Source organism: Micromys minutus (genome assembly GCF_963924665.1).
Source record: "Micromys minutus genome assembly, chromosome: 21".
NCBI classification, from domain to species: domain Eukaryota; kingdom Metazoa; phylum Chordata; class Mammalia; order Rodentia; family Muridae; genus Micromys; species Micromys minutus.
This window is the reverse complement of record NC_137956.1, coordinates 32,186,967-32,211,061: the sequence shown is the minus strand read 5'-3', so window position 1 is coordinate 32,211,061 and position 24,095 is coordinate 32,186,967. Positions and strand designations below refer to the sequence as shown.

At 34.5% G+C, this 24,095-nt stretch overlaps 1 protein-coding gene across 2 annotated transcripts in view; it reads right to left on the bottom strand.

The window, feature by feature from the left end:
* Window positions 1-24,095, bottom strand: part of STAG1 (STAG1 cohesin complex component) — a 287,724-nt gene that overhangs the window by 116,627 nt on the left and 147,002 nt on the right. For both annotated transcript variants that reach the window (XM_080933999.1, XM_080934000.1), the window contains exons 8-9: window positions 21,799-21,950; window positions 15,435-15,508 (exon numbers count right to left, since the gene is read on the bottom strand). In XM_080933999.1, the coding sequence (XP_080790125.1) occupies window positions 15,435-15,508; window positions 21,799-21,950 (226 nt within the window). The remainder of the gene's footprint in view (window positions 1-15,434; window positions 15,509-21,798; window positions 21,951-24,095) is intronic.

The following is a 24,095-nucleotide window of genomic DNA, read 5'->3' as shown; positions in this document are numbered from 1 at the left end:
ATTGGCAATAAGAAATCTAAGTAAAAAAAATTCTGCCACTTACACAGCCATGAAAAACAAATTTGAGTAATTTTTTTTAAATGGGAGTTTCTGACATTTTGGAAAAAAAAAACAATTTCTTCAGACATCTAACAGCTCAGTTGCAGTCATGTGAATTCCAAGGCTGAATGTGCTCACCAACACATTCCTGTGGTGTAAAAGAGAAGCAATATGCTAAATACAGGTTCCTATGCAAACCATCAGTACAGGGGCGAAAATCCCAAATTTAAATACAAACTTTATTTTGATTACTATAGGAAGGGCTAGAGATCAAAATTAAGCACTCATATGCAAAGCAGGTGCTTTATCATTGAAAATCTAGATTTTTATTAAGTACAGACATTTCATTGTTCCAAAGTATAAGTGCTTACTGCATTTAAAATTTGATATAAAATTATTCAGAAGTTTCATAAAACTTTGGTTGAATAAGCCCATGACTTAATTGGATAAGCCTATAAACACATAATTTACAAAGTATTGAAGTCTTCAATAAAATCTGTAAGAGCTATAAAAGAAACAGGCTTATACGAAGAAAGATTAGGACAAAGATACAACTTATTAAACAGACTAGTAGATTATAATGACATTTCAGTGTTGAAAAAAATTTTGAAAATGTGAACAAAAAATTCTGTATGAAGGAAAATCATTGTTCAAAGATGTAGCTGAAATATTAATTGCCTTAATAAATGAAACTGACAAAATTTGGTGGTAGCTAACTTGCTTGTTAAAGAAAACAACAGGGTATTCTTCAGATTGAAAAGTAAAAACTATTATAGAATGTCTTCAGTATTTTACAAAGATTGGGAAAGATCTTTACAAAGATCTGACAAAGGGCTAATATCCAAAAATACACAAAGTACCTAAGAAGGAGGACTCCAGAGAACCAAATAACCCTATTTAATAATGGAGTACAGAGCTAAACAAAGAATTCTCAACTGAGGAATCTCGAATGGCTGAGAAGCACTTAAAGACATGTTCAACACCCTTAGTCATCAGGGAAATGCAATTCAAAATAACCCTGAAATTCCACCTTACACCACTCAGAATGGCTAAGATCGAAAATTCAGGAGACAGTAGATGCTGGCAAGAAAGAGAAACACTCAAGTGGAGAAAGATGAACACTCATCCATTGCTGGTAGGACTACAAGCTGGTAAAGCGATCTGGCGGTTCTTCAGAAAATTGGAACTAGAAAATGATGACCCAGCTATACCACTCCTGGGCATACATATATCCAAAAGATGTTCCATTGTGTTCATAGCAGCCTTATTTATAGTAAGCAGAAACTGGAAACAACACAGGTGTCCTTCAACAGAAGAATGGATATAGAAAATGTGGTATATTTACACAATGGAGTACTACTCAGCTATTAAAAACAATGGATGGAACTAGAAAATATCCTGAGTGAAGTAACCCAGACACAAAAATCCATATATGGTATGTACTTACTGATAAGTAGATAGTAACCCAAAAGCTCAGAATACCCATGATACAACCCACAAACCATATGCAGCTTAAGAAGGAAGACCCATATGTAGATGCTTCAACTACACAGAACAGGGAACAAAATAATAAACAAGGAGTAACAGTACAGTATATTTTTATAAGTACAGGGAATACTTTAAACAAGAGAGCAATGGCAGAAAAACTAGAAAGTTCAAAAATTAAGCTGCTTTAACACAAATCAAAGACATCATGCATGAAAATTTGCCTATTAAAGCACTGTCTGGGAGAATATTTAATCAGATGAAAAAGAAAATAAACAGAAAAAAACATAAATGTAAAAACAGAAAAAGAATATAAAATTTGTAATTAGTAAGTTTATTTAGAAAATAATTACTGTACACAACTAGAATCAAAGGAGATATGAGGAAACAATAGGCAAAAATCAATAAAATTAAAAATAAAGTTAATGAAAGACTACAGCCATTCGACAGCAAGATAGATTGCATTTTTAATTACCCTGACCAAAGCAAAGGAAAATGGACACATACTACCAAACTGAGCATGAGTAAGGGCATGCATGAACACTGACAATCATTGAGATCATAAAAGAATGAAAAAAAACACCAGGAACTATAACTATAACTTTTAATCTTTACAAGAACATGTAATATCAAGTTTGAGTTGACTGATACTACTAATAATAAGAAAACCACAGATCAACATTCTGCTTGACGTATCTTTCCACATATAAGAACAATGCCATCTTCCATAAATTCATGCAGAAAACAATGTAGAAGTGATCATTTCACAGTGGACTCTATGGGTCTGGTATTCAAAATAATTCTTAGGCACAATTTGAATTTCTATACTAATAGCTCAGATCACTGCCTTGAGTTACTGAAGCTTGGTAGTAAGCAAGGCAGGGCAAAGGCAGAAGTTTTTAAGGAACTGAGGGTTTGTCTTGAAGAGGACTATGGAACACTGCTTCATCCTCTTTCTAGGGAACACAGATTTCTTCCTTCCTTTCTTTTAAGTAAGAGTCACAAAATGAGCAGCACTAACATGTGGTTCTCGACATGATAAGTTCTTTCATTAGGAGCCATTACAAAAGAAAACCATCGCCCATAAACTAAAACATCCAAAATATGAGGCAAAATAAACTGTTCTTTGCAAGTTTATTATCACTGATACTTTATGATAATAATGAATTCACTCATTACACCCAAGAAAGTACATGTAAAAGAGCTTACTAAACTAGAAGCAAATTCAAATCCATAAAATATGAAAGCCAATGATAAACATAATCATCTAAAACTTTCTCATTATATAAATACGGTCTAATATGAAAAAACCAATTAGGATCAACTACCATGTCAATAATATTAAAAATCTCAAAACAGAAATGAAATATAAATTCATAATTAAAACAGTGAACAAATTAAGCTTTGAAAATTTTCTCATTCTATCAAATATTATATACATAAAATTTATAGTTAGTAACATACTAGCCAGTCTTTTTGTTTACAGATTTATTTTTGGTTGGCAATAATTATATATTTATCTGACATAATTTTCCATGTATATAAACATTTTATTTTAGTCAAATTTAGGGTAACTGACATATGTATTATATAAAATATGTATTCAATTGTAAGAACATTCAAGACCAGAAACAGTAGCACACACCTATAATTCTAACTTGTTTGGAAGGCTGATGCAGAAAGATTACTAATTTAACACCAGCCTAAATTGTCCACCATATACCTGTTTGGTTTTTTATTTTAAAGAACAAATAGAAAAACATTCAAAATATTCCTGGGGGAGAATATTTTCAAACATCTAATAGTTAAACTAGACACATTATGCTATGCAATATATACTAAGACTTGGCCTTTCCTTGTTATATCACAATACACAATCTATTTTTGCCTTTTTCCCTATTTTGACCATCAGGTACTTTCTCTACTTTTATGACATTAATAAGTAAGTAAACTGCAAATAAGAGCAACATAATGCAGTATTCTTTTCTCAAAATAGGAAACATGACAGCATCTAGACAGGCATCTTGTAGGAGGAGCTGGGAGTTCTCTGTTTTCATATGAATACTGACTTCCAGGCAGCTAGAGTAAGTGTCTTATAGCCTACAACCAGTGACACACCTACTCCAACAAGGCCACACCTCCAAACAGTGCCATAACCTGGGCTCATCACACACAACCTCACCCTAAATCTCAGGGACCAGTGTGAAAAAGGAGGCAGTAAAACTTTAACAAACACAGATCCAGGGAAAAGGGGTGAATTGGTGTCTTCTGACAATAACAACACAGCTGTGATCATTACCTGACAGCAGCTGTGGTTGACTTCATGAGAACTGCATCAGATGGATCAACCCTGGCAAAAGCTCCCACGCCTAGGTGATAGCTATCAACAGTTGTTAGCTGCTAGGGAAAGCAGAGTGTATTTATTTATTAAGGATGTTGCCTGTGGTAAGTAGATAACACACCAGTAGATGGCTCTATCATTTATATACAGAAAAGGCAACCTGGATTCAGTGGATTACTTTTAGAAAGGGGGAATAGGAGGTTTAAGAAACAATTCTACGAGATTTGGTGGAGGTGAACTGGAACAAAATACACTGTAACATATATTAGATTCTCAAAGGATAAATGAAATATTACATGTAAAAAAATACTCTCAATGATTGAGGTGACCCATGCCTTTATTCCCAGCAATCAGGATGCAGAGGTAGAAGAATCTACATGAGTTCCAAATCAGTCTGGTCTACACCCTGAGTTGAAGGGCAGCCAAGGCTACATGTGGAGACCATGCCTCCAACGCACAAAGCAGAGCAGAACCAAACACCTTACAGTTGAAAATGAGGTAGAAAGCTAGCTAAGCACAAGCAATCATTATGGTCATTGTTCTGAAGGCCCATGCAATATGAGCTGTTTTAAACTCATGCTGCATTGAGTTTCATAGCATAATGGAATGTATACTTAACCAGGAAGAAAATCAAATCTTTCTGACTTACAATTACTTTCAGCATACTTCAACAACAGAAAAAGATGATTCCACTGATTCCATATCCTGTGTACTAAGAAGGATACTATTCTAAACAAGTTACCTTTTTTGACATAATGTGGTAGTTTATAAATATGCTTGGCCCTGGACGTGGTCTTTTCACCAAGTTCCAGGACACCCAAACTTAGACAGTGAGGAGTTGGAAAACCAGAAATCTGGTAATAATGTAATAGACCAAGGGGGCCATGTTCCAACCCCAGCAAACAGCAACTCTGTAGCTTCAGCCAATTTGGCTCTGGTTTTAGAGTCAAAAATAAATAGGACTACTAGGAGGACACCTGCCTAAGAAATTAGGGGGAATTAAGAAGAGACCAGCATCACTAAGGTGAAATCTGAGAAGTGCTTCTTAGATCACATAAAAGTTGTGTTCCAGAGGTAGCCAAAGTTGGTACTTAGTGGTGCAGTTGGATTTAGTAATGTGTAAGAGTCTCTTAGGTGGTAATGGTTTTGAATCCATGAAGGAGTCATAAAGATCAGTTGAGGCTTCGCTCTGTGAGAGGCCAGTAAAGGCCATTGGTTAAAAGTGCAGCCTCAGTTAAAGTGGATAGCCTAGGACTGAAGGGGTAACGCAAAAAAGTTGAGGAAGCCTATGAAAGTCTATTGGTGAGGCCTCGTTGCAACAGAAGATGCCAGTCCCATGGGATAAAGATAAAAAACAGCAGCAGCAATAGAGTGGATCAACCAGAGCCTAGAATGCAACAGAGGGCAGAAGTGGAGAAGTGACTCAGGGCCTTCTATGAAGCCCAGAAGATCATGTGCTGATACCAGACATTGAAACAAGAAGCTGTAAAGTTGAAGATCTTAGAGATGTCAGAGCCATGGGATACGTGCTGAGGAAAGCTGCTAATGGTGGAACCAGCCCCAAAGAAAGAAGTGTGTTACAGACATTGATGAAGAAAAAAGCTGAGATGTGATGAGTGCTTTGACATCAGACATGGGAATGAAGTTTGGAATTTGCCCAGATGGTTTTTGGTCTTCCTTTTGTCCAAGATTTCCTCACTATGTCTTTTTTTTTTTTTTTTTTGTCTGTGATTTTAGAGGTTATGTGATATGCTTTTTTATTTTGATTTTATAAGAAATTAGTTGAGAGATTGCATGAATGTCAGAAGAAACTTTAAACTTTTAAAAATGGACTAAGTATGATTTGTATTATGCTATGACTATTAATGGACCCACACACTCATCATAGACCTATGATGGCCAAGCAGTGTAACATGGTGGTTTGAATGTGCTTGGTCCAGGGAGTGTCACCATTAGGAGCTGTTGCCTTGTTGGAGGAAGTGTTTCACTGTGGGGATAGGCTTTGAGAGCCTCATCCTAGCTGCCCGAAGGCAGTCTTCTCCATTCTTCCTTTGTAACAAGATGTAGAACTCTTGGCTTCTCTAGTGCCATGCCCGCTTGGATGCTGCTATACTTTTTGCCTTGGTGATAACAGAATGAACCTCTGAACCTGTAAGCCCCAAATAAAAATTGTCCTTTATAAAAACTGCCTTGGTTATAGTGTCTCTTCATAGCAATGGAAACCCGAAGGAAGACACATACCATTCTCAGTTAAGATAGATATATACTCAGTAATGGGATTAATAAAAAGTATAAAATTATCCTGATTTGATTGAAGAATTTACACACTTTTCTATAATAACCACACTAATTTTTATTCTCATCCAGAGTTGCGTTTTCTCCAAACCCTTGTAGCATTTATAACTGTTTTCTATTTTATAACAGCAAGTCTACCTATCTGCAGTACATTACTTGGTACAGAAAATGTTTATATAGAAAAGAAACAAAAGTTTCCCCTTAACACTTCATCAATATTGTCTTTGAGATTATAGCCAGCATGAAAGAAAAAAATTAGGGATGATGAAGATGGGTGTTCTTTTATTCAAGAGAAGAAAAGTCACTTCACTAGAAATTGAGGCAGAATGCAGAGTGCAGAAGGATCAGGGCTAAGAAATGTAGAATTCTGATGGATGACAATATAAAGAAGAAAACTAAGCAATCAGCATCCACTGTACTATCACATCTTTTGAAATTAGTTCATAAATCATAACAGTATCCACAGGCACAGGAAGGTTAAGTTGTTACTCATGATAACATTTGCTGAGAGTTTGTAGCACTCAAAGGCCATGAGCAACATTTGGGGAGCTTGTGACTCACTATACTACTGCAGTGTCACAAAGATAGAGACTAGCTTACACTATACCTTATGTGCTAGAACCAGTGAGAAAACACATTATTGAGATTACCCACATAGTTTTTCAATATGAACCTTCCATGTCAGAGGAAAGGTATATTGGACTACCTTCCTTGAATAATATGACTGTCTAAGGTCACTATAAAACAACCATCCTGCACAGAGCACAAAAGAAAGTCAAGTGGGCAAGTTCATAGAAGCTAGACCCAGTGATGTCCAGCGAAGCATTTAGGTAGCATGATGTGATATATTTAAATCCAGAAAAACCCAGAAGTTACCAATTCCATCCAAAAACATGTACACTAGTAAACTTGAAGTTCCTGAGCTCCTAAGAAAAGGATAGGATACACAGATTTGCTGATGGTTCAGTGATGCCTTGCCTGTGCAAGCAACCTTGTTCCATGTGAAATCTGTAAACTGACTGGTACCCTCACAACCTCAGTGCCACTAGCAAACTCAACCCATTAAAAAAAACCAAACACAAGGTACCAATAAACACTAGAATTACAACTGCCAAGGCCAATAAGATACCAGCAGATACTGTGCCAGTCACAAAACCTGGAAAGGTTACCCAACACTAAATAAAAGCCCCTATTATTATAAAACCATAGCCAATTTACTTAAGTAAAAGCCACACATAAAAAACTACTAGAAATAGGAGAAATACCTGAAGACATTAGTAGGCATGTGGAGCTTTTTGTTTTTATTGCCCCTGCGATTAATTCATTTATTGACTTTATATTTTTATTGCTGCCCTCTCTTCTCTTGCCATTCCACCCTCACTTCCCGGTACCTCTGAGAAGGAAAATGACCACCTGGATGACAGGTTTGTTTCATATGAAGGAAGGAAGGGAGGGAGGGAGAGAGGGAAGGAGGGAGGGAGGAAGGGAGGAAGGAAGGAAGGAAGAAAGACCAGTTTACCCACTGAACAAAGCTCAAAAAACAAAAGTGAAATTGACAAGTAGAATTATATCAAATAAATATATTAAAAGAAACAATTCAAGTACATGACAAATACATTTAAAATTCTGTATCAAGAAAAATAGAAATCTACAAATAAGATCTCAGCTTGGAAAAACTGGCTATCATAAAATATATTAATAAAAAAATTACATAGGAAAAAAAAACCCATACATGTGGATTTAAACTAACATAACCATAACAGTGAGTATAATATAGAGGTTCCCGCATACTAAACATGGTCTACAATAAATGACATGTAGTATGTACTAAATAAAATAATTACTGCAAATGTTTCAAATCATTGAGCCACATAGATACATAAGTGAAAAAGACATTCTATGTACTGAATGAAATAATTACTATAATGTTTCAAATCATTGAGCCATATAGATACATACACTCAAACAGATAAATGGTACCTAATATAACTGATGAAAATGCTCTTGACTGAGAAATGATATTCAAATTTTAAAGAGAACAAGAAAAAATTCTAGAAGATGGAGAGATAATTCATTTTTTCAGATCACATACTGCTTTTTAGATCCTAAAGAAAACATAAAGCTCAGTTTTTGGCAATCAAACCAGGTTATAACAATTGCTGGTCCAGAGAATGGAAAACTCTTTGCTTGCCTATGTGAACACCACACTCAGACACACTCATAGACATAATTAGAAATGAATATTCAATAAAAATATTTCTTAAAAGCATCAAGATAAAATCACCAAGGGTCATGTAAGATAATTATTAACAAATTTAAGGACCTCTCAGAAAGGTCAAATATAATGAAAACATGAAATGATGAATCCAAGTTCCTAACAATCAGTAAGGAAACAAGCAGCTGCTACTCACACTAATATACTTACTAAAGCTATCATTTAGAAAAAAAAAATAACCAAAGCTTTCAAATAGAAGCAAATATTGCAAAAAATACATTTCTATGAGATTGGCTATGAAACTAAATAGTGAAATGTTCACTAACAATGGAAATAAAAAGTGTAATTATTATCATAAAAACATGCGAACCTAAAAACTTAGAAAACAGCTTATACATGAAAAAAATTATAAACCTAAAAACTAAACAGATGATACCACAAAAAAAAAAAATATTGTCAGAAGACAAGACAAAAAAAGAACAAATATAAAAAGGGAAAAGAAAACAAATGAAATACAGAACAATCTTACCAACAACCATCTTAAATATAAATAGATTAAACTCTCCAAGTTAAAGACAAGACTGGCTGAATGTATTAAACAAAGTAAGATAATTCAAAATATAATGACAATAAAAAACAAACACCACCAAAGTAAAATCACAAAATCTGAACATAAAGAATAGAAAGCAATATATCTTGACAACAGAAACTATAACCAATCAATAGTAGCTTACTTTGACGAGATTAAACAAAAGATGACTAAACACTTATTAAAAAATGTTCACTTCCCAATAAAAAAATGAATCAATTCTATAAGGAAAGCAAAGTATCCGTATAGACAACACTAAAATATGTAATTACACAATTACACAAAACAAACATTATTGTACTTAAAGTCAAAGTAGACGTTAATATAGTAATAGCTGAAGACCATAACATATCATGTACATCATGGGAGATAATATATTTCCCCAAGCAAGAATCAACAAAAGCAAAGAGGACCAAACAAAATTTTTCAGCACATTTCTGAAACAATTGTCCAATATATGTTCTTATCCCTTCCGTATATTCAATAAAACACCAATGGCTCGTGCTCTAAGGTCAAAGATTGACAAATGGGACTTAATGAGTTTGCAAAGTTTCTGTAAGGCTAAGGACATTGTCAAGAAAACAAAATGGCAGCCAATAGATTGGGAAAAGATCCTGACAAACCCCACATCAGATAGAGGCCTAATATCCAAGGTATACAAAGAACTCAAGAAGCTAGACACCAGAGAATTAAACAACCCTATTAAAAAATGGGGTACAGACATAAACAAAAGTTCTCGATTGAGGAATATCAAATGCCTAAGAAGCATCTAAGGAAGTGTTTGACATCCTTAGCCATCAGGGAAATGCAAATCAAAACAACCCTGAGATTCCACCTCACACCAGTCAGAATGGCTAAGATCAAAAATTCAAATGACAGCAGATGCTGTTGAGGATGCAGAGAAAGAGGACCGACCACTTCTCCACTGTTGGTGGGGTTGTAAACTGGTACAACCACTCTGGAAATCAGTCTGGCGATTCCTCAGAAAATTGCACATAGTCCTACTTGAAGACCCAGTTATTCCACTTCTGGGCATATACCCCAGAGAGGCTCCAACATACAACAAAGACACATGTACCACAATGTTCATAGCAGCCCTATTTATAATAGTCAGAAGCTGGAAAGAACCCAGATGTCCTTCAGTAGATGAATGGATACAAAAATTGTGGTATATTTACACAATGGAGTACTACTCAGCTATCAGAAATAATGACTTTATGAAATTCTTAAGAAAATGAATGCATCTGGAGAATATTATCCTGAGTTAGATAACCAAGTCACAAAAGAACAGACATAATATGCAGTCACTGATAATTGGATATTAACCCCAGAAAGCTCTGAATACCCAGAAACAACTCAGAGTATATGAGGTTCACCAAAAAAATAAAAAAGAAAAAGAAAATAAGAAACTATTATGCTTAATCTTTACACACCAAGAAAACTTTGACTAATTCTAGGTTACATCTTGTTTTACATGTTACTTTATGTGCACTGTAACTAGTAAGATCTTAATGCACACTATCAAACCTCTAAAAAAAAAAAACAAGTACTGACAAAAATGTATTCGTATACTTTTATGCAAAAATGCTTAAAATCTGTACATTTATCTTTGTTTTGTAAAATAAAGTTTTATTTTATATATATTTTTTAATTGGAACTTTATATCTCACTTCTATCCCACAAACCAGTTAAAGAAGTTGGGATTTTAGCTACTGTGGCTACAACAGCACTGAACACAGATCCATCCAGCATAGTATAAAACTCTGGGGCCTAATACCAAAGGATTGGGTTATAAGTCTAGTTTTAAAAAAATGAATCAGAATAGATGTTCATCGATTAAGAAATTGATAATGATAATATAGGATATGCATAAAATGACATCTTATTCAACTATTAAAAACAGTGAAATATTTGAACAAATGGAATTAGAAAAAACTATACCGACAGTTGTAGGTAACTCAGGCCCACATTTTCACTATTCTATGTAAATCCTTGCTTCAATTTGTTTGCTTGTTGTGTTTAAAGTTGTAATATCTCTGGATGCCAAGCTAGTAAAAGGAAACAGCGGAAGGGAGGCGGGATTTTCAGAGAGCAGGGAAAGAATTCAGGAAAAGGCAAAGTGGAAATGAGGCATATAGAAAGAAGAAATATTTAAACATGGATGATGAAAAAAGGTTAAGATGGGATGATTAAGCAAAATGAAGGGGATTTAAACAAAAGATAGGAATATATTTTCTGATATATGAACTAATTAAGAGTTTTGATAGAGATACCATAAATGGTTGAAGTTTCACCCTAAAAGCAAAGAGAGCCACTAAATAAAAATCCCAGTGTTAATTGTGAAACATCTTTGTAGAAGTTGCTTGTCAAGTAGAATGCAGGAGACAAAATAAAATATTCATCGTTCTGTACATATGTAAAATATGACTCTATTAGATGGACACTACTTATTCCAACTGTAACAAATGGAAAAGTCAAGCTGGAATTGTAGGGGCAGAATCCTGCTTGCTGGATAGGTAGTCCTGGTAGATGTTAGAATGGACACCAGATGTGGGGTATGCAAAAAAGGAATCATAGGCGAGACATTAAGGATGGATGGAGAGATCAATAGCTTTAAGGAGTTAGGAAAGTTGTGCCCACCTGCACAATGGTGTACAATTAAGGATATAAGCAGTCGATGCATATGAAGACTATTCCAGGTAAGAGGATCTATTCCTCATACTGTCAACTTCATAAAACTCCATGCTTGGAGTTGTCATAGGTCCTAGGGAGAAGTTTACTACTATATCTTTGCAAGATGGACAAGAATGGAACAGCCTTGCAAGTGCTTATATCTGCATACAAAAAGATTTCCTCAGCCTAAAACATAAAAGCATCTTTTTGCAGTAAACAGCATAGAATGTGAAGACTAAAGGCTGATAGGATGTGAAGAGTTAAGTAAAAGATGAGGGTTACTTCTAAACAAGACATTTGAAACATTACCTTTAAAGATCAGAGATCATCATGTAAGAGGTTTAAAAACCTGAAAGTACTGTCAACCGGTACACAAGATACTGGCCCTGTCAACAATCATCCATTTATATGGGGAGCACTTATGGGATCCATGACTTACTGTTGAACTATTAGCTACTAACAGAGAAGTGGGGCATCACTGTCTTCAGTTATGTATCTACTTGACAGCCCACTTGGCCTCATTTCAGTTAAAGACAACCCTGGTTAAATTCAGTGAAGCATAAAACGTAGGAAAAAGTCATAAATATATGTGGATTACTATCTGCAAGCATGTGAGGTCAGGTGAAATCTTTTTTAAACTGAATATTTTATGTATTTACATTTCAAATGTTATCCCCTTTTCCCACTCTCCCATCCCCTCTCCCCTTGAGTCCATGAAGATGCACCCATTCCCAACTCATTGTTCTGGTATTCCCCTACACTGGAGAAACAAGCCTTCACAGGACCACTCTTCTATTGAGGCCAGACAATACCACCTGCTGCTACATATGCAGCTGGAGCCATGGGTCTATCCATGTGTATTTATTGGTTGGTGTTTTAGTCTCTGGGAGCTCTTGACGGGAAGGGGGATGGTTGGCTAATATTGGGGTTTCTTATGGGGCTGCAAGCCCTCACCTCCTTAAGTCCTTTCTCTAGCTCCTCCACTGGGTCTCAGTGCTCAATTAGTCAGATAAAGGTAAAGTCTGTGATTGGGCAATGGAAAAAGGTGGAGCTGAAAGTTTTAGAGAGGGGACAGAGATAGAGATAGAGAAGGGACAGAGAGAAGATGGAGAAAGAAGATGAGCAAGATCCATATGGTCTAAAATACCCTCAGGTAGATATGGATATCATAGAAGGGCAATAGAATATAACGTAGAAAACATTTGGCCAATCTAGGTTCATAGACTGTATCACTATCCCTTGAGTTTTGAATTCTTTGTGTGGGCATTGTGGGGTTGAAAATTTACTGTTATAAATCGGGCTAGCAATTTACAAACCTCTGGGGATTTCATTTTATAAGGATAGGGTTTGAGCTAGTGGTAGCCAGTCTTAGCAGCAGGGGACTGATAGCTTGGGAGTGTGGAGCAGGCTAACTGGGAACTTCTGAAGACCACTACTTGAGGCTCCCAATGGGGGAGGAAAGACCATTTGGTTGGCTCATAGCCAGCTTTAGCATGGATTGTTTTTTAATAATTACATGCAACAGCATGCAACAAATATAGAAAAGAAATTAGAATTAGACAAATGGCCTAATGGAAGTGGAAGAGTAGTGTGTGTAAAATAATCAGAATAGAAACATGCATGTTTAAAATTATTAAAGAACAAATTTAAATTCGTTATTTTTCAAAGTTGGTTTATGTAGATAAAAATGAAAAATACTGCCTTGATTTAAAAATAACTTCAATTGTATATCAATAAGATAAAAGCATACAATATAAGTTTCAAGATTATTATTAAACCATGAGGACACAGAAAGTTTCAAAGACCAGTAATGAGTAATGAAACGAAATCAACAGTAAAATTATTACAGCAAAGAAAGGCTAAAGACTAAACCACTCCTGAGTTCTACCAATCATTTAAAGAAGAAATATAAATATTCTACAAATCACTCCAAAGAAAAATCGGTAAGATGAACACTCCAAACTACAAATGCTTTTTTTTAAAGTCAAACATACACAAATGTCTCTGAGAAACATAGGTTCAAAATTTTAACATTATGTGAGTAAAACAAATCCAACTAGACATCAGGAAGATTATTTCTTTTTTTATGATACAATGCTATTTGCATATAACCTATTCTCTGCTTTCATGTTCCTAGATGCCCATTCCTCCACCTTAAATCTTTTCCATCCTAGTTTCACAAACTATACCATACACTCTCTTCTCTCCCATTTAGGTTACATATGCATGTGTGTGTGTGTGTGTGTGTGTGTGTGTGTGTGTGTGTGTGTGTGTGTGTATGCATGTATGTATGTATGTATGTATGTATGTATGTATGTATGTATGTATGTATATGTGTGTATATATTATACAAAATAACTTACATATGAGAAACAAAAGGCAATTTTTGAGATTCTAGGCTTGGAATGCTTTGCTAAATATTTTTAAGTTGTGTCCATTTTCCTGAAAATCTCATGACTACTTTTCTTTATAGTTAGATAAAAGTCCATTGGCTAGTTACACAGATATGACAATTGCATTATTCATTCATCTTGACATAGACATCAAGATTCCTTCCATGTTCTTGCTGTTGTGTATAATGCAAAGAACACAAACATGACTGTGACAACATATAGAATTGGACACCTATATAAAAAGAAATAATAAAAATGGGTCATATGGCAGATCTATTTTCAATTTTTTTTCTTTTCTTCTCTGTCCATTTGTCTTTCCTCTTTTTATATTTTTGAGAGACACCTCCATGGTGGTTTCCATAATGACTGTACTAGTTTACCCTCTCATCAGCAGTGAATAAAATTTCTCATTGACAATATTCTTGCAAGCATTTGTTATTTTCTTTTCTTGATCATTAACTCATTTTGACTTGAGGATGAGGTCAAATCCCAAACTAGCTACAATTTTTAGTTTCTTAATTGATAAGAATTTTGAAAATGTTCAAAAATAATTTAGGTTACTAAGTTTTAAGAACTGTCTGATCATTAATTAGTGCATTTGTTGATTGGCCTCTTTTGCCATTTATTTCTAAAGTTTTTAAATATAGTTTACACGCTGCTGGGTTCCTCTGCTGTAATGTCATATACAGCGAAAATATTGCTTATTCCTCTATCTTTAAGGGTTTCTTCTGAGAAGTTACAGAATCAAACAATTTTAAATGGGCTTTAGGGGTGAACTTGGCTGTGACTCACATTATTGGGGATATGGAGCCAGAAGAGGCCACCTCCTGTATCCAGGCAGGAACCCCAGTGGAGTATAAGGGACATTAATCCATCCACTAAACCTTCAATACAAAATTTCTTTATCCTGTCTATAAGAAATGCAGGCATTGGGGATGGAGCAGTGAGTGAGAGAATTGCCAACCAATAACCAGACCAACTTGAGGCCCATTTCACAGGTAAGCACCAAGCCCTGACACTATTAATGATACTGATATTCTTGTAGAGTCTAGCATGGCTGTCCTCTGAGAGACTCCACCCAATGGCTGACTCAGACACTCACTGCAGAATAATGGGAAGAACTGCAAAAGAATAAGGGAATAGAAATTCCACAGGAAGATCAAGGAAGTCAACTAACCTGGAGTCTGAAACAATAACCAAGAAAACATACATATGCAGCTTGGTCTTACAAATATTAAACTGGTATTTATAGACAAACTATTTTCGAAAAACAAAAACAAAGTAAAAATAAATAAGAGTTTACAAAGTAAAAGTAAATAGAGCTTTATAGCTATATGAACTATGCTATAAATAAGCAATAACTGCTTGGGTTTTAAAAAATTCTAAATGATTAAAATATCTTACCGGTATCTATGAACAAATATACCCTTAAAAATAGAGTTCATCATATTTTCAATTTCATCTTGATTTTCTTGCAGCTGAAATAAAAGAAAAAAAGAGAAAAAGAGAATTGAAATACTGGTCATTTTATTTGGAATGAATAATTCGAATTATCTTAAACTACTCATTATCGTCATTCCTAGTAGTAATCAACCTCTTATTTACTGTAGAACTTAAGTCCAAGATTATCAGTAGTAGAGCTTGTGCAGTTTTGCCACATTGGCTTTGGGCCCTCCCCTTTCTCTCAGTACATAAACACTAGAAAGAGAACAAGGAAGAGAGGGGAAAGACATTGGACAAATTTATATATTTTGGAATAATCTATTTTTGAAACATTCTACATTTCTACACATTTCTCCAAATAAGTCTTCTGGATTAGCTCTGCTTTCATTACTTCAGGGGTCACTTTGATTTACATGGCATTTCCTCCTTCACAAAGCATCAAATTACTACTGTCATTGGAGTAGTTCATAACTCAACTAGGCATAGTTCTCAAAATATGAGAAATAATACCATATAGAACTCCTAGCTAACACTTCTGTAATCCAGCAACAAAAAACAGAGTATACCACAGAGGCACACATATTAGGCAACATTACTGATAAGGGTTAAGCTTTAAATTTATTTACTGTGCAAAAGCAACACATTTAATATTGTATGACATCTATTTAATTTTAATGCCCCAATTTTTCATGGAATTTCATGTCAAATAATTTAGCAATTTAACTGCTTTTATGACACACACACACACACTCACGCACAATTTGTTTCATAAAACAGTGAAGTATTTTCAGACTGAGTCTTGGTATATGTTGTCACAGGATTTATAGAAAAAGAACTAGAGAGCACAAATGTTTCTCTGCATATGAGGTGAATATACTTCAATAAGGCAGTTATAAACCAAAAACTATTACAACTTTTAAAACTTTAGCCAGGACTACTTAAAAATGCTTGTATACTAGCTTTGGTGTATTATAACAATAATCTAAAACAAAGCCTATTTTGTAAAATAACATAAAACATTCCATAGCAATAAAAAGATGGATTTTTTATAGACATGATAAAATGTAAGAACAGAAAACATAAATTTAATGAAAAAGAATCTAAAATGAAAAAGAAGTGCCGAGAACATACAATATTATAAATGTTACGCAGACGGTGTGGCTAACTATGTATTGCTACTTCCCCACAATACAGTAGGTATACTATTATATACTGCAATTCTGGAAAAGGACCAAAATTTAAAATATAGCATTTACCATTAAATTTTCACTGCTTGCAAACTTTCAAAAAACTACCAGGTGATATAAATAAATATACCTTATTTTTTCAAATGATTGTATATTTATGATTAATTTTATAACAGAAAAATGAATTCAAAAGGGCTATACATTCCAGACAGTACTACTTAATGAAACAGTTTCCAATATACTTCCAAATATTTAAAATATGGTTTATGTTAAAAAGAAAATATGTAAAAATCTACTTAACCTCAGTACTTCAGAGTGTAATGTAATCCAGAAAAAGGATCATAGCAATTGAATTTACTCTCAAAATGTATTTATATGCGTGTATGTATGCACACAAACACACACATGAGCAACAAATATGCAGGGGCCTTTGCAGGTCAGAAGTGTCTGATTCCCCTTAAGCTGGAGTCATGGGAGATTGCAGATCACCAAGCACATGCTGGAACTGAATCTCATTCTTGAAAGAACAGAAAGTTCCCATAAACTGCTAAGCCATTTCTCCAGACACAACATAAAAAATTTAAAGACAAGAAAATATTGCTTAATACGAGTGGTTACCGAATTACATATAATGCATCTCTTCAGGAACAACAAATTTAGAGACAGATAAATACACAGGAAGACTATCATGTATAGACTGCAGTTATGATGTTGTAAACCCAAATGTCAGAAGTACAACAAGCCTAGAGTCAATCCTTCCCTCAATATCTTCAGAAAGCTTCAAAGAAATTACATCTTGATACTGGACTGATAGCAAACTTTAATATTTAACCTACACTGTTAAACACTGAGGTGAGGGCCACTTTAGTAAATAAAATATATACTGTACATCTATATATTTTAGTTAGTGTACATCCAGAGAGGGTTAGAGTAAAGGTTCTAACTTAATGGTTTAGTCTATTGACAAATTCAAATTTTCAATAGATTTAGAGGGTGACAGAACTGTAAAAGGTGAAATATATTGGGTAAAGTGAGTCATCTTGGTCAAAGACTTTGAAAACTAATATTGTGACTCTTGTGCCTTTATGCAATTTCTGTCTGCTCCCTGGGAAGTACCATGAACAAACCAATGGATTCTTCCAAACTTGGGAAAGACCCTGCAAAATCTAGAGGCAAAACTAAAAACTACTCTTTCTTCCTTTTATAGGAATTTCTCTGAAGTATGTAAAGGTAATTAAAAGGACTATCAAAAAACTGGTACCAGAAGAGAAAGCAATTTTTATTACTTCTAGACCATGAATTTGGAAGTATGGGAATGTGGCTTAATTAAGGCCTAGCATGCTACGAAGAGAGAATGATGCAAAATTCTGTTGAGTTACCTGAAGGTAAAAAAGCCAAAAAACAACAAAATGGGGGTGGCTGAGACCTGAGCTCATGAGCTTCATATAAAAATAAGAAGTAGGAGGGAAAATGAACCAAGAGAACATTCATTCTTAGTATATATCTGCAAAGAACCTGTCACTATTTTATTCTGAGACTTTGTGAAAGGAGGTGTATAAAGATGGCAGACTAAGCTGAAGAAGAAAATTGAGGATGGCATTCTGGTGTGTAGTTATTACTGAATTCTTTTAGTTAAGCTTACAATGAGAAACAAGAGCAAAATCTAGACCAGAAAGATTGAAAAATCTTGGCTGCTTGCTGCTTTAATAATGCTAGCCACAACCCAATACAGTAGACCCTGATTTCCTTGATATAAAAATCAAAAATGAAGAATCTAAATAAATCTTTTTTTGGTAGTGCAAATGAGAAGTCTGAAAAATACACTGCTCAATTATTTCCTTTAAGCAACTGAGTTTGTTATAATAGTTCTGAAAAGCAATTATGATACAGTACAATTCAACATAACTCCTAGATTCTTCAGTTGCTGGTCACAACCCCATGGAGGTATACATAACTAAATTTGGGGTCAGGAAAAAGCTTGCAACAGTAAAATGCTTTTGAAACTTTAAATATCAAAAATAAAAGTAAAAAAAAATGTAATGAATCCAAGATATTTCTGGCGGTTCTTGCCCATGCTTTATCATAAGCTTTTATGGCAACTGTTCTTCGAAACATAAATTTTTCAGTGCATATATGTGGGGGATTTGAAAGAAAATGGCACTCATGTGCCCATAGGGAATGGCACTATTAGGAGATTTGGCCTTGATGGAAAAGGTGCTGTCTTGCTGGAATAAATATGTCACTGAGAGTAGGCTTTGAGGTTTCAATAGCTGAAGCCAGGCTGAGGGTCGCTCTCTTCCTGTTGCTTGCCAGTTGAGATGTAGAACTGTCAGCACCCTCTCCAGCACCACATCTCCCCCCCCCCCCATGCCAGCATGTTTCCTACCATGATGATACTGGAATATAAACCTCTGACTCTACGCCATCTCCAATTAAATATTTTCTTTTATAAGAATAGCCATGGTCATGGTCTCTTCACAGCAATAGAAACCCTAACACAACACACTACATAATACCAATGAATCCTGCCTCAAACATCTTGGCAGAGTTTTTACTGTACATATAACTGGTGTTTCTTACAGACAATAATGGCATAATTATAAAAAAAACCACTTTAAATAGTTTCCTAATATCAATCTTAAGTATGTATCAAATTACTGTATCTTTAAATTACACATCAAGATATTTAAATTTAAAAATTGATTTGACTTTCAGACTTGGATCTCTTTAAAAAACTGTTTCACAAAATCAGGCATAGTGACACACGCCTTTAATCTCAGCACTTGGAAGGCAGAAGAAGGCCTCTTGAGCTCCAGATGAGCCTGAACTACATATTCAGTTCAAGGACAATCAGGCTACATAGAGAAATCCTGTCTTGAAAAAACTATCAACCAAACACCTGGTCCATAAATTCTGGCAAGAAATCAAAAAGAATTTCCTACTGTTTTTGAAATAGTTCTAAACATACACTTCTTTTGTACTAGGTACTTATGTATAGGGGCATTCCAGTATCAACAATGACAAGATCAAAATGGTGATAATTCTAAAAGACATTGAAGAGACTTTTATGTTCTGTAGTATCAAGTAGTTTAGCCTAAATTTAATATTTAATTCTTTCTGTGTGTACATGTTTGTTTGTGTGTGTGAGAAATATATGGGTACATATACATAGAGACCAGGGCTCCTTGGTATCCTGTATTCCTCAGTCATGTCTCTATTCTATTTTTCTTCAGACAGGGTCTCTTACTGAACCTGAAGTCACAGAATATCCAAACTGGATAAGCAACAGTTCCCAGAGATCGCCCTGTCTCTAGATCCTTGGTGCCATGATTGCAGTACGGTGCGGCTAAGGCCAGCTTTTTATGTGAGTGATGTGAATCTAAACGAAGGTCTTGATGGTTATACAATTACCATGCAATTAAACCATTCCCATAGAAGCTAGGTTTAGTTTGTTAGGTAAAAATAAACAAGTATACATATTTCCTTAGTACACAAATCTGAATTCATTAATATAAATTTCTTTATAGTTTATTAATCAACACATTGGATGTATAATTTGTACATTTTATATACCTATATAATCGAGGACTGTAAAAAGTCATAGGGTAAAATGGATGACGAGTAAAAAGGATTTAAGGTGCATTGGTTCATACAATAATTTCATTATAAGTTTTTGCCTGCTATTATTTGTTAAATCTCATTATGTGTATATACACGTACTTTATAAGTAATTTTAATTGAAAGATTTAATGATATAAACCAAAAAATTTTACTTCTAATGAGCTTACAAAAAAGTATTCTATAAAAGAAAATTTGGGGGGCTGGAGAGATGGCTCAGCAGTGAAGAGCACTGACTGCTCTCCCAGAGGTCCTAAGTTCAATTCCCAGTAACCACATGGTGGCTCACAACCATCTGTAATGGGATCTGATGCCCTCTTCTGGTGTGTCTGAGGACAGCTACAGTGTACTCATATAAATAAGTAAATAAATAAATAAATAAATATTTTAAAAAAGAAAAGAAAAGAAAATTTGGGCTAAAGAGATGTCTCAGTGTTAAGAGCATTGGGTATTATTCCAGAAGACCTGAGTTTAATTCCCTGTACCCACTAAGTGGTACACAGTAATTTGCTAATCAAATATTTGGGAATTCAACTCCTTCTTCTAATCTCTATGAGTACAGCATGTATGTGGTGTATAAATATTCTGTTCAGGCAACACCTTTACCCATAAAATATAAATGAATGTAAAAAATTAAATTAAATTAAATATCCAAGTTAAAAAACATTTTTATCACATCTACAAAAATCAGATTGTCAAGCCTGAAGTAAGAACTAGAAGCTCTCAGGGAGAGTTTGCTTGCTTATTGCATGTAAATTCCTGAACTTGATTCCCTGGCACTGAAAAAGAAGGGAAGTGGAGTGACACCAATATTAGAGGATTGCTTTATACATCAGATAAAATAAACACTAAGGTTTTCTTCTATAAACTTACTTCTGCTGTCTCCCAAATGAGATTTTATTATTTAGTGTACTTTTGAGCCTGTAACATCAAATGACTGGCTTGCCTAACATTATGATAATCTTTTTCTTTCTTAAAAAAGGATTTGTTGTTTTATGCATGTGAGTCCACTTTAGCTGTCTTCAGACACACCAGAAGAGGGCATCACATCCCATTACAGATGATCGTGAGCCACCATTTGGTTGCTGAGAATTGAACTCAGGACCTCTGGAAGAACAGTCAGGGCTCTTAACCACTGAGTCATCTCTCCAGCCCAATAATCTTTTTCTAAAATAAGTTTGCATACGGTTCCCTACTCACTAATGATTATTCTAATTTTATTTAAAACTTGAAGAGAAAATAATTTGAAATTAAATCTTAGGAATGTAAGACTAGTGCTTAGTTACTACTGTCCCATCCACACGTATCAGGTCTCATGTATCCCAGGCTAACCTCAAACTTTCTATGCAACCAAGGTTGGTCTTGAACTGACTCTTCTGCCTGCCTTCCCAAGCACTAAGATTACCAATTCAAGCTACCATAGCAAACTTTAAAAATGTCCTTTTAACAAAAATAGTAGAAACTATTATATTTACTAAATAATTCCAAACAATAAAAAATCAAATTGCCACAAAACTTACCTCTTTACGTTTCTGAAGTAGTAACTCCAGCCTTTCATTGGCTCTCTTCCCAATCATTTTATTTCTCTCAGCTTCATATTGCCTCTGTGTATTATCTTGATGAATACTGAGGTTTAAGGCAACATTCACCAAAGCAGTCATCAGTTTCATTGCTATAAAATGAAGGACAATTATAATATTCACTAATGAAATAAGATTTTTAGATAGAAGATAAAAAGTTAAAGCAAGGGAAAAAGAAAAAAGCTGTTCAATAACCCAGCAATAATCTCAGTTGCAAAATAACTTTCTCCACTTAAGTCTATTAAAAAAAAAAAAAAAAGAGGAAAGGAAAGGAGACAGAGGAAGAGGAGGGTCACCATTTTTTAAAGACTTATTTGTTTTAGATAACTGAGTACACTGTGGCTGTCTTCAAACACTCCAGAAGAGGGCATCAGAACTCATTACAGATGGTTGTGATCTACCATGTGGTTGCTGGGAATTGAACTCAGGACCTCTGGAAGAGCAGTCAGTGCTCTTAACCACTGAGCCATCTCTCAAGCCCCTCAAGTGTTATTCAAGAAGCTTAAATACATGTCAAGGGTAAAGTCATTGTTGTTTTTAGTTGTAGTTTAGAGCTATCCTCTAAGATGGCTCCATGTTTAAGAGCACTGCTTGCACGTTTATAGGACCCAGGTTTGATTGCTGGCATTTATATGGTAGCTCTCCGCTGTCTATAACTCCAGTCTTCTTCTGACCTTTGTAACCATCAGGCACACAAACATATATACTAACAAACATTCATACATAAAATAATTAAGTAAAAATGTAAGACATCAGATCTAATCTACCAGTACAAAAGATGAAAGTAACACCAATGCCTTGCCTACATTCACTAGGTTTAATTAATTAGGTTTAATCTGTTTCTACCGCTATATCCGTGTTACAAACGCACTCTTTATACCTTTACTTAGGTGAATTAAATATACTTATAATTAATGCATATACTTAACACATAAAAAAAAAGGCTTTTGCTCCACTGAACACCTAAGAGTAGTACAACTTCAAAATACAAAAAAAGTACTTTCAAGCTTACCATAAAACTAAAATCAAGAATAACTCCAAAAAATTCACTATTTCCCTTGAAATTTATCTGTGCACAATTACACAATGGTGTATTTACCTATCTAAGCATACCCCTGTTTTGAAAAATCTTGAAAAGTCTCTATACATTTAAGCCAGCTACAGATTAACAGTGACTGCTGTAGCCCTTAAGCAAAAATGTATGACAAAAATACTGAAAACAATCTAAGTTAATGACCAGTTATTTATAAAATCATTTAATAAGTTTAGATAAAATATTTTGACTATTCCTGTATTTCAAACTACAACCTGGTGATTTTACAGTTGTATGCAAATCAGTGTATATGTGACTATACTGTGACAGGAAATAAAGAACTTTCAAAATAATCTGTACGAAATATCTAAAGTGTTAGAGGTATCTAGGTTATTCAAGGTCACCAAATGTAGTATAGCGCCAGTTTATCAGCTTGGTTGAGTACACAAACCTCTATACTTCTAAAGCAAAATGATTTGAACTCAGACCCAAAAGTCTGTTATTACATAATGACCATCTTCTTAGGCCAGATAAACAATATTCACAATATTAAAAGGAACAAAAACTACAAAGTGACCAAGCATTATCAGATATAGAATAGTGGTGTGTTTTTATGGTATTGTAAAGTATGTCTCCACTCATAAAATTAATTACTATTTATTCTAAACCAGTACTGTTCATTGACGATTCCAGTTTTACATGACAAATAAAACATGGGTCTCATCTGTTTATTGAGCACATGAAAATTACTGATCTTTTTAAACATAATTATTTTAGTTTTGCTACTGTAGAATTCAGCTCACAAGATACCTGGTAACTGATACCCAAGGTTCAGTTAGGCTCAAGAAATGGCAACAGTGCTCATGTAAAACTGGTTTTATAGGCATGTGAAACACCACAATTATGGGATCATAGAGATTTCATGTAAATTTCAAAGAAAGCTTGGCAAGTAATTAAGCAAGGTCTTTGTAAGCAGACCTGACAGAGAGAAGGATGAAGATATTTGTAAACAACAAAGGAGAAGCTTCACTGAAGAACCCAAAAGCTAAAACAAACATGTAAAACCTTCTGAGTAAAGCTGCAGTACAAAACCATCTAGACATGGAGCTTTAGAATGCAATGAATGCCTTACTTAGTTTCAGTTTTTCTTTGGTCTGGTCCTTTCTTTCTTTTCCATACTGCTCTCATTATAAATGGGAATGTT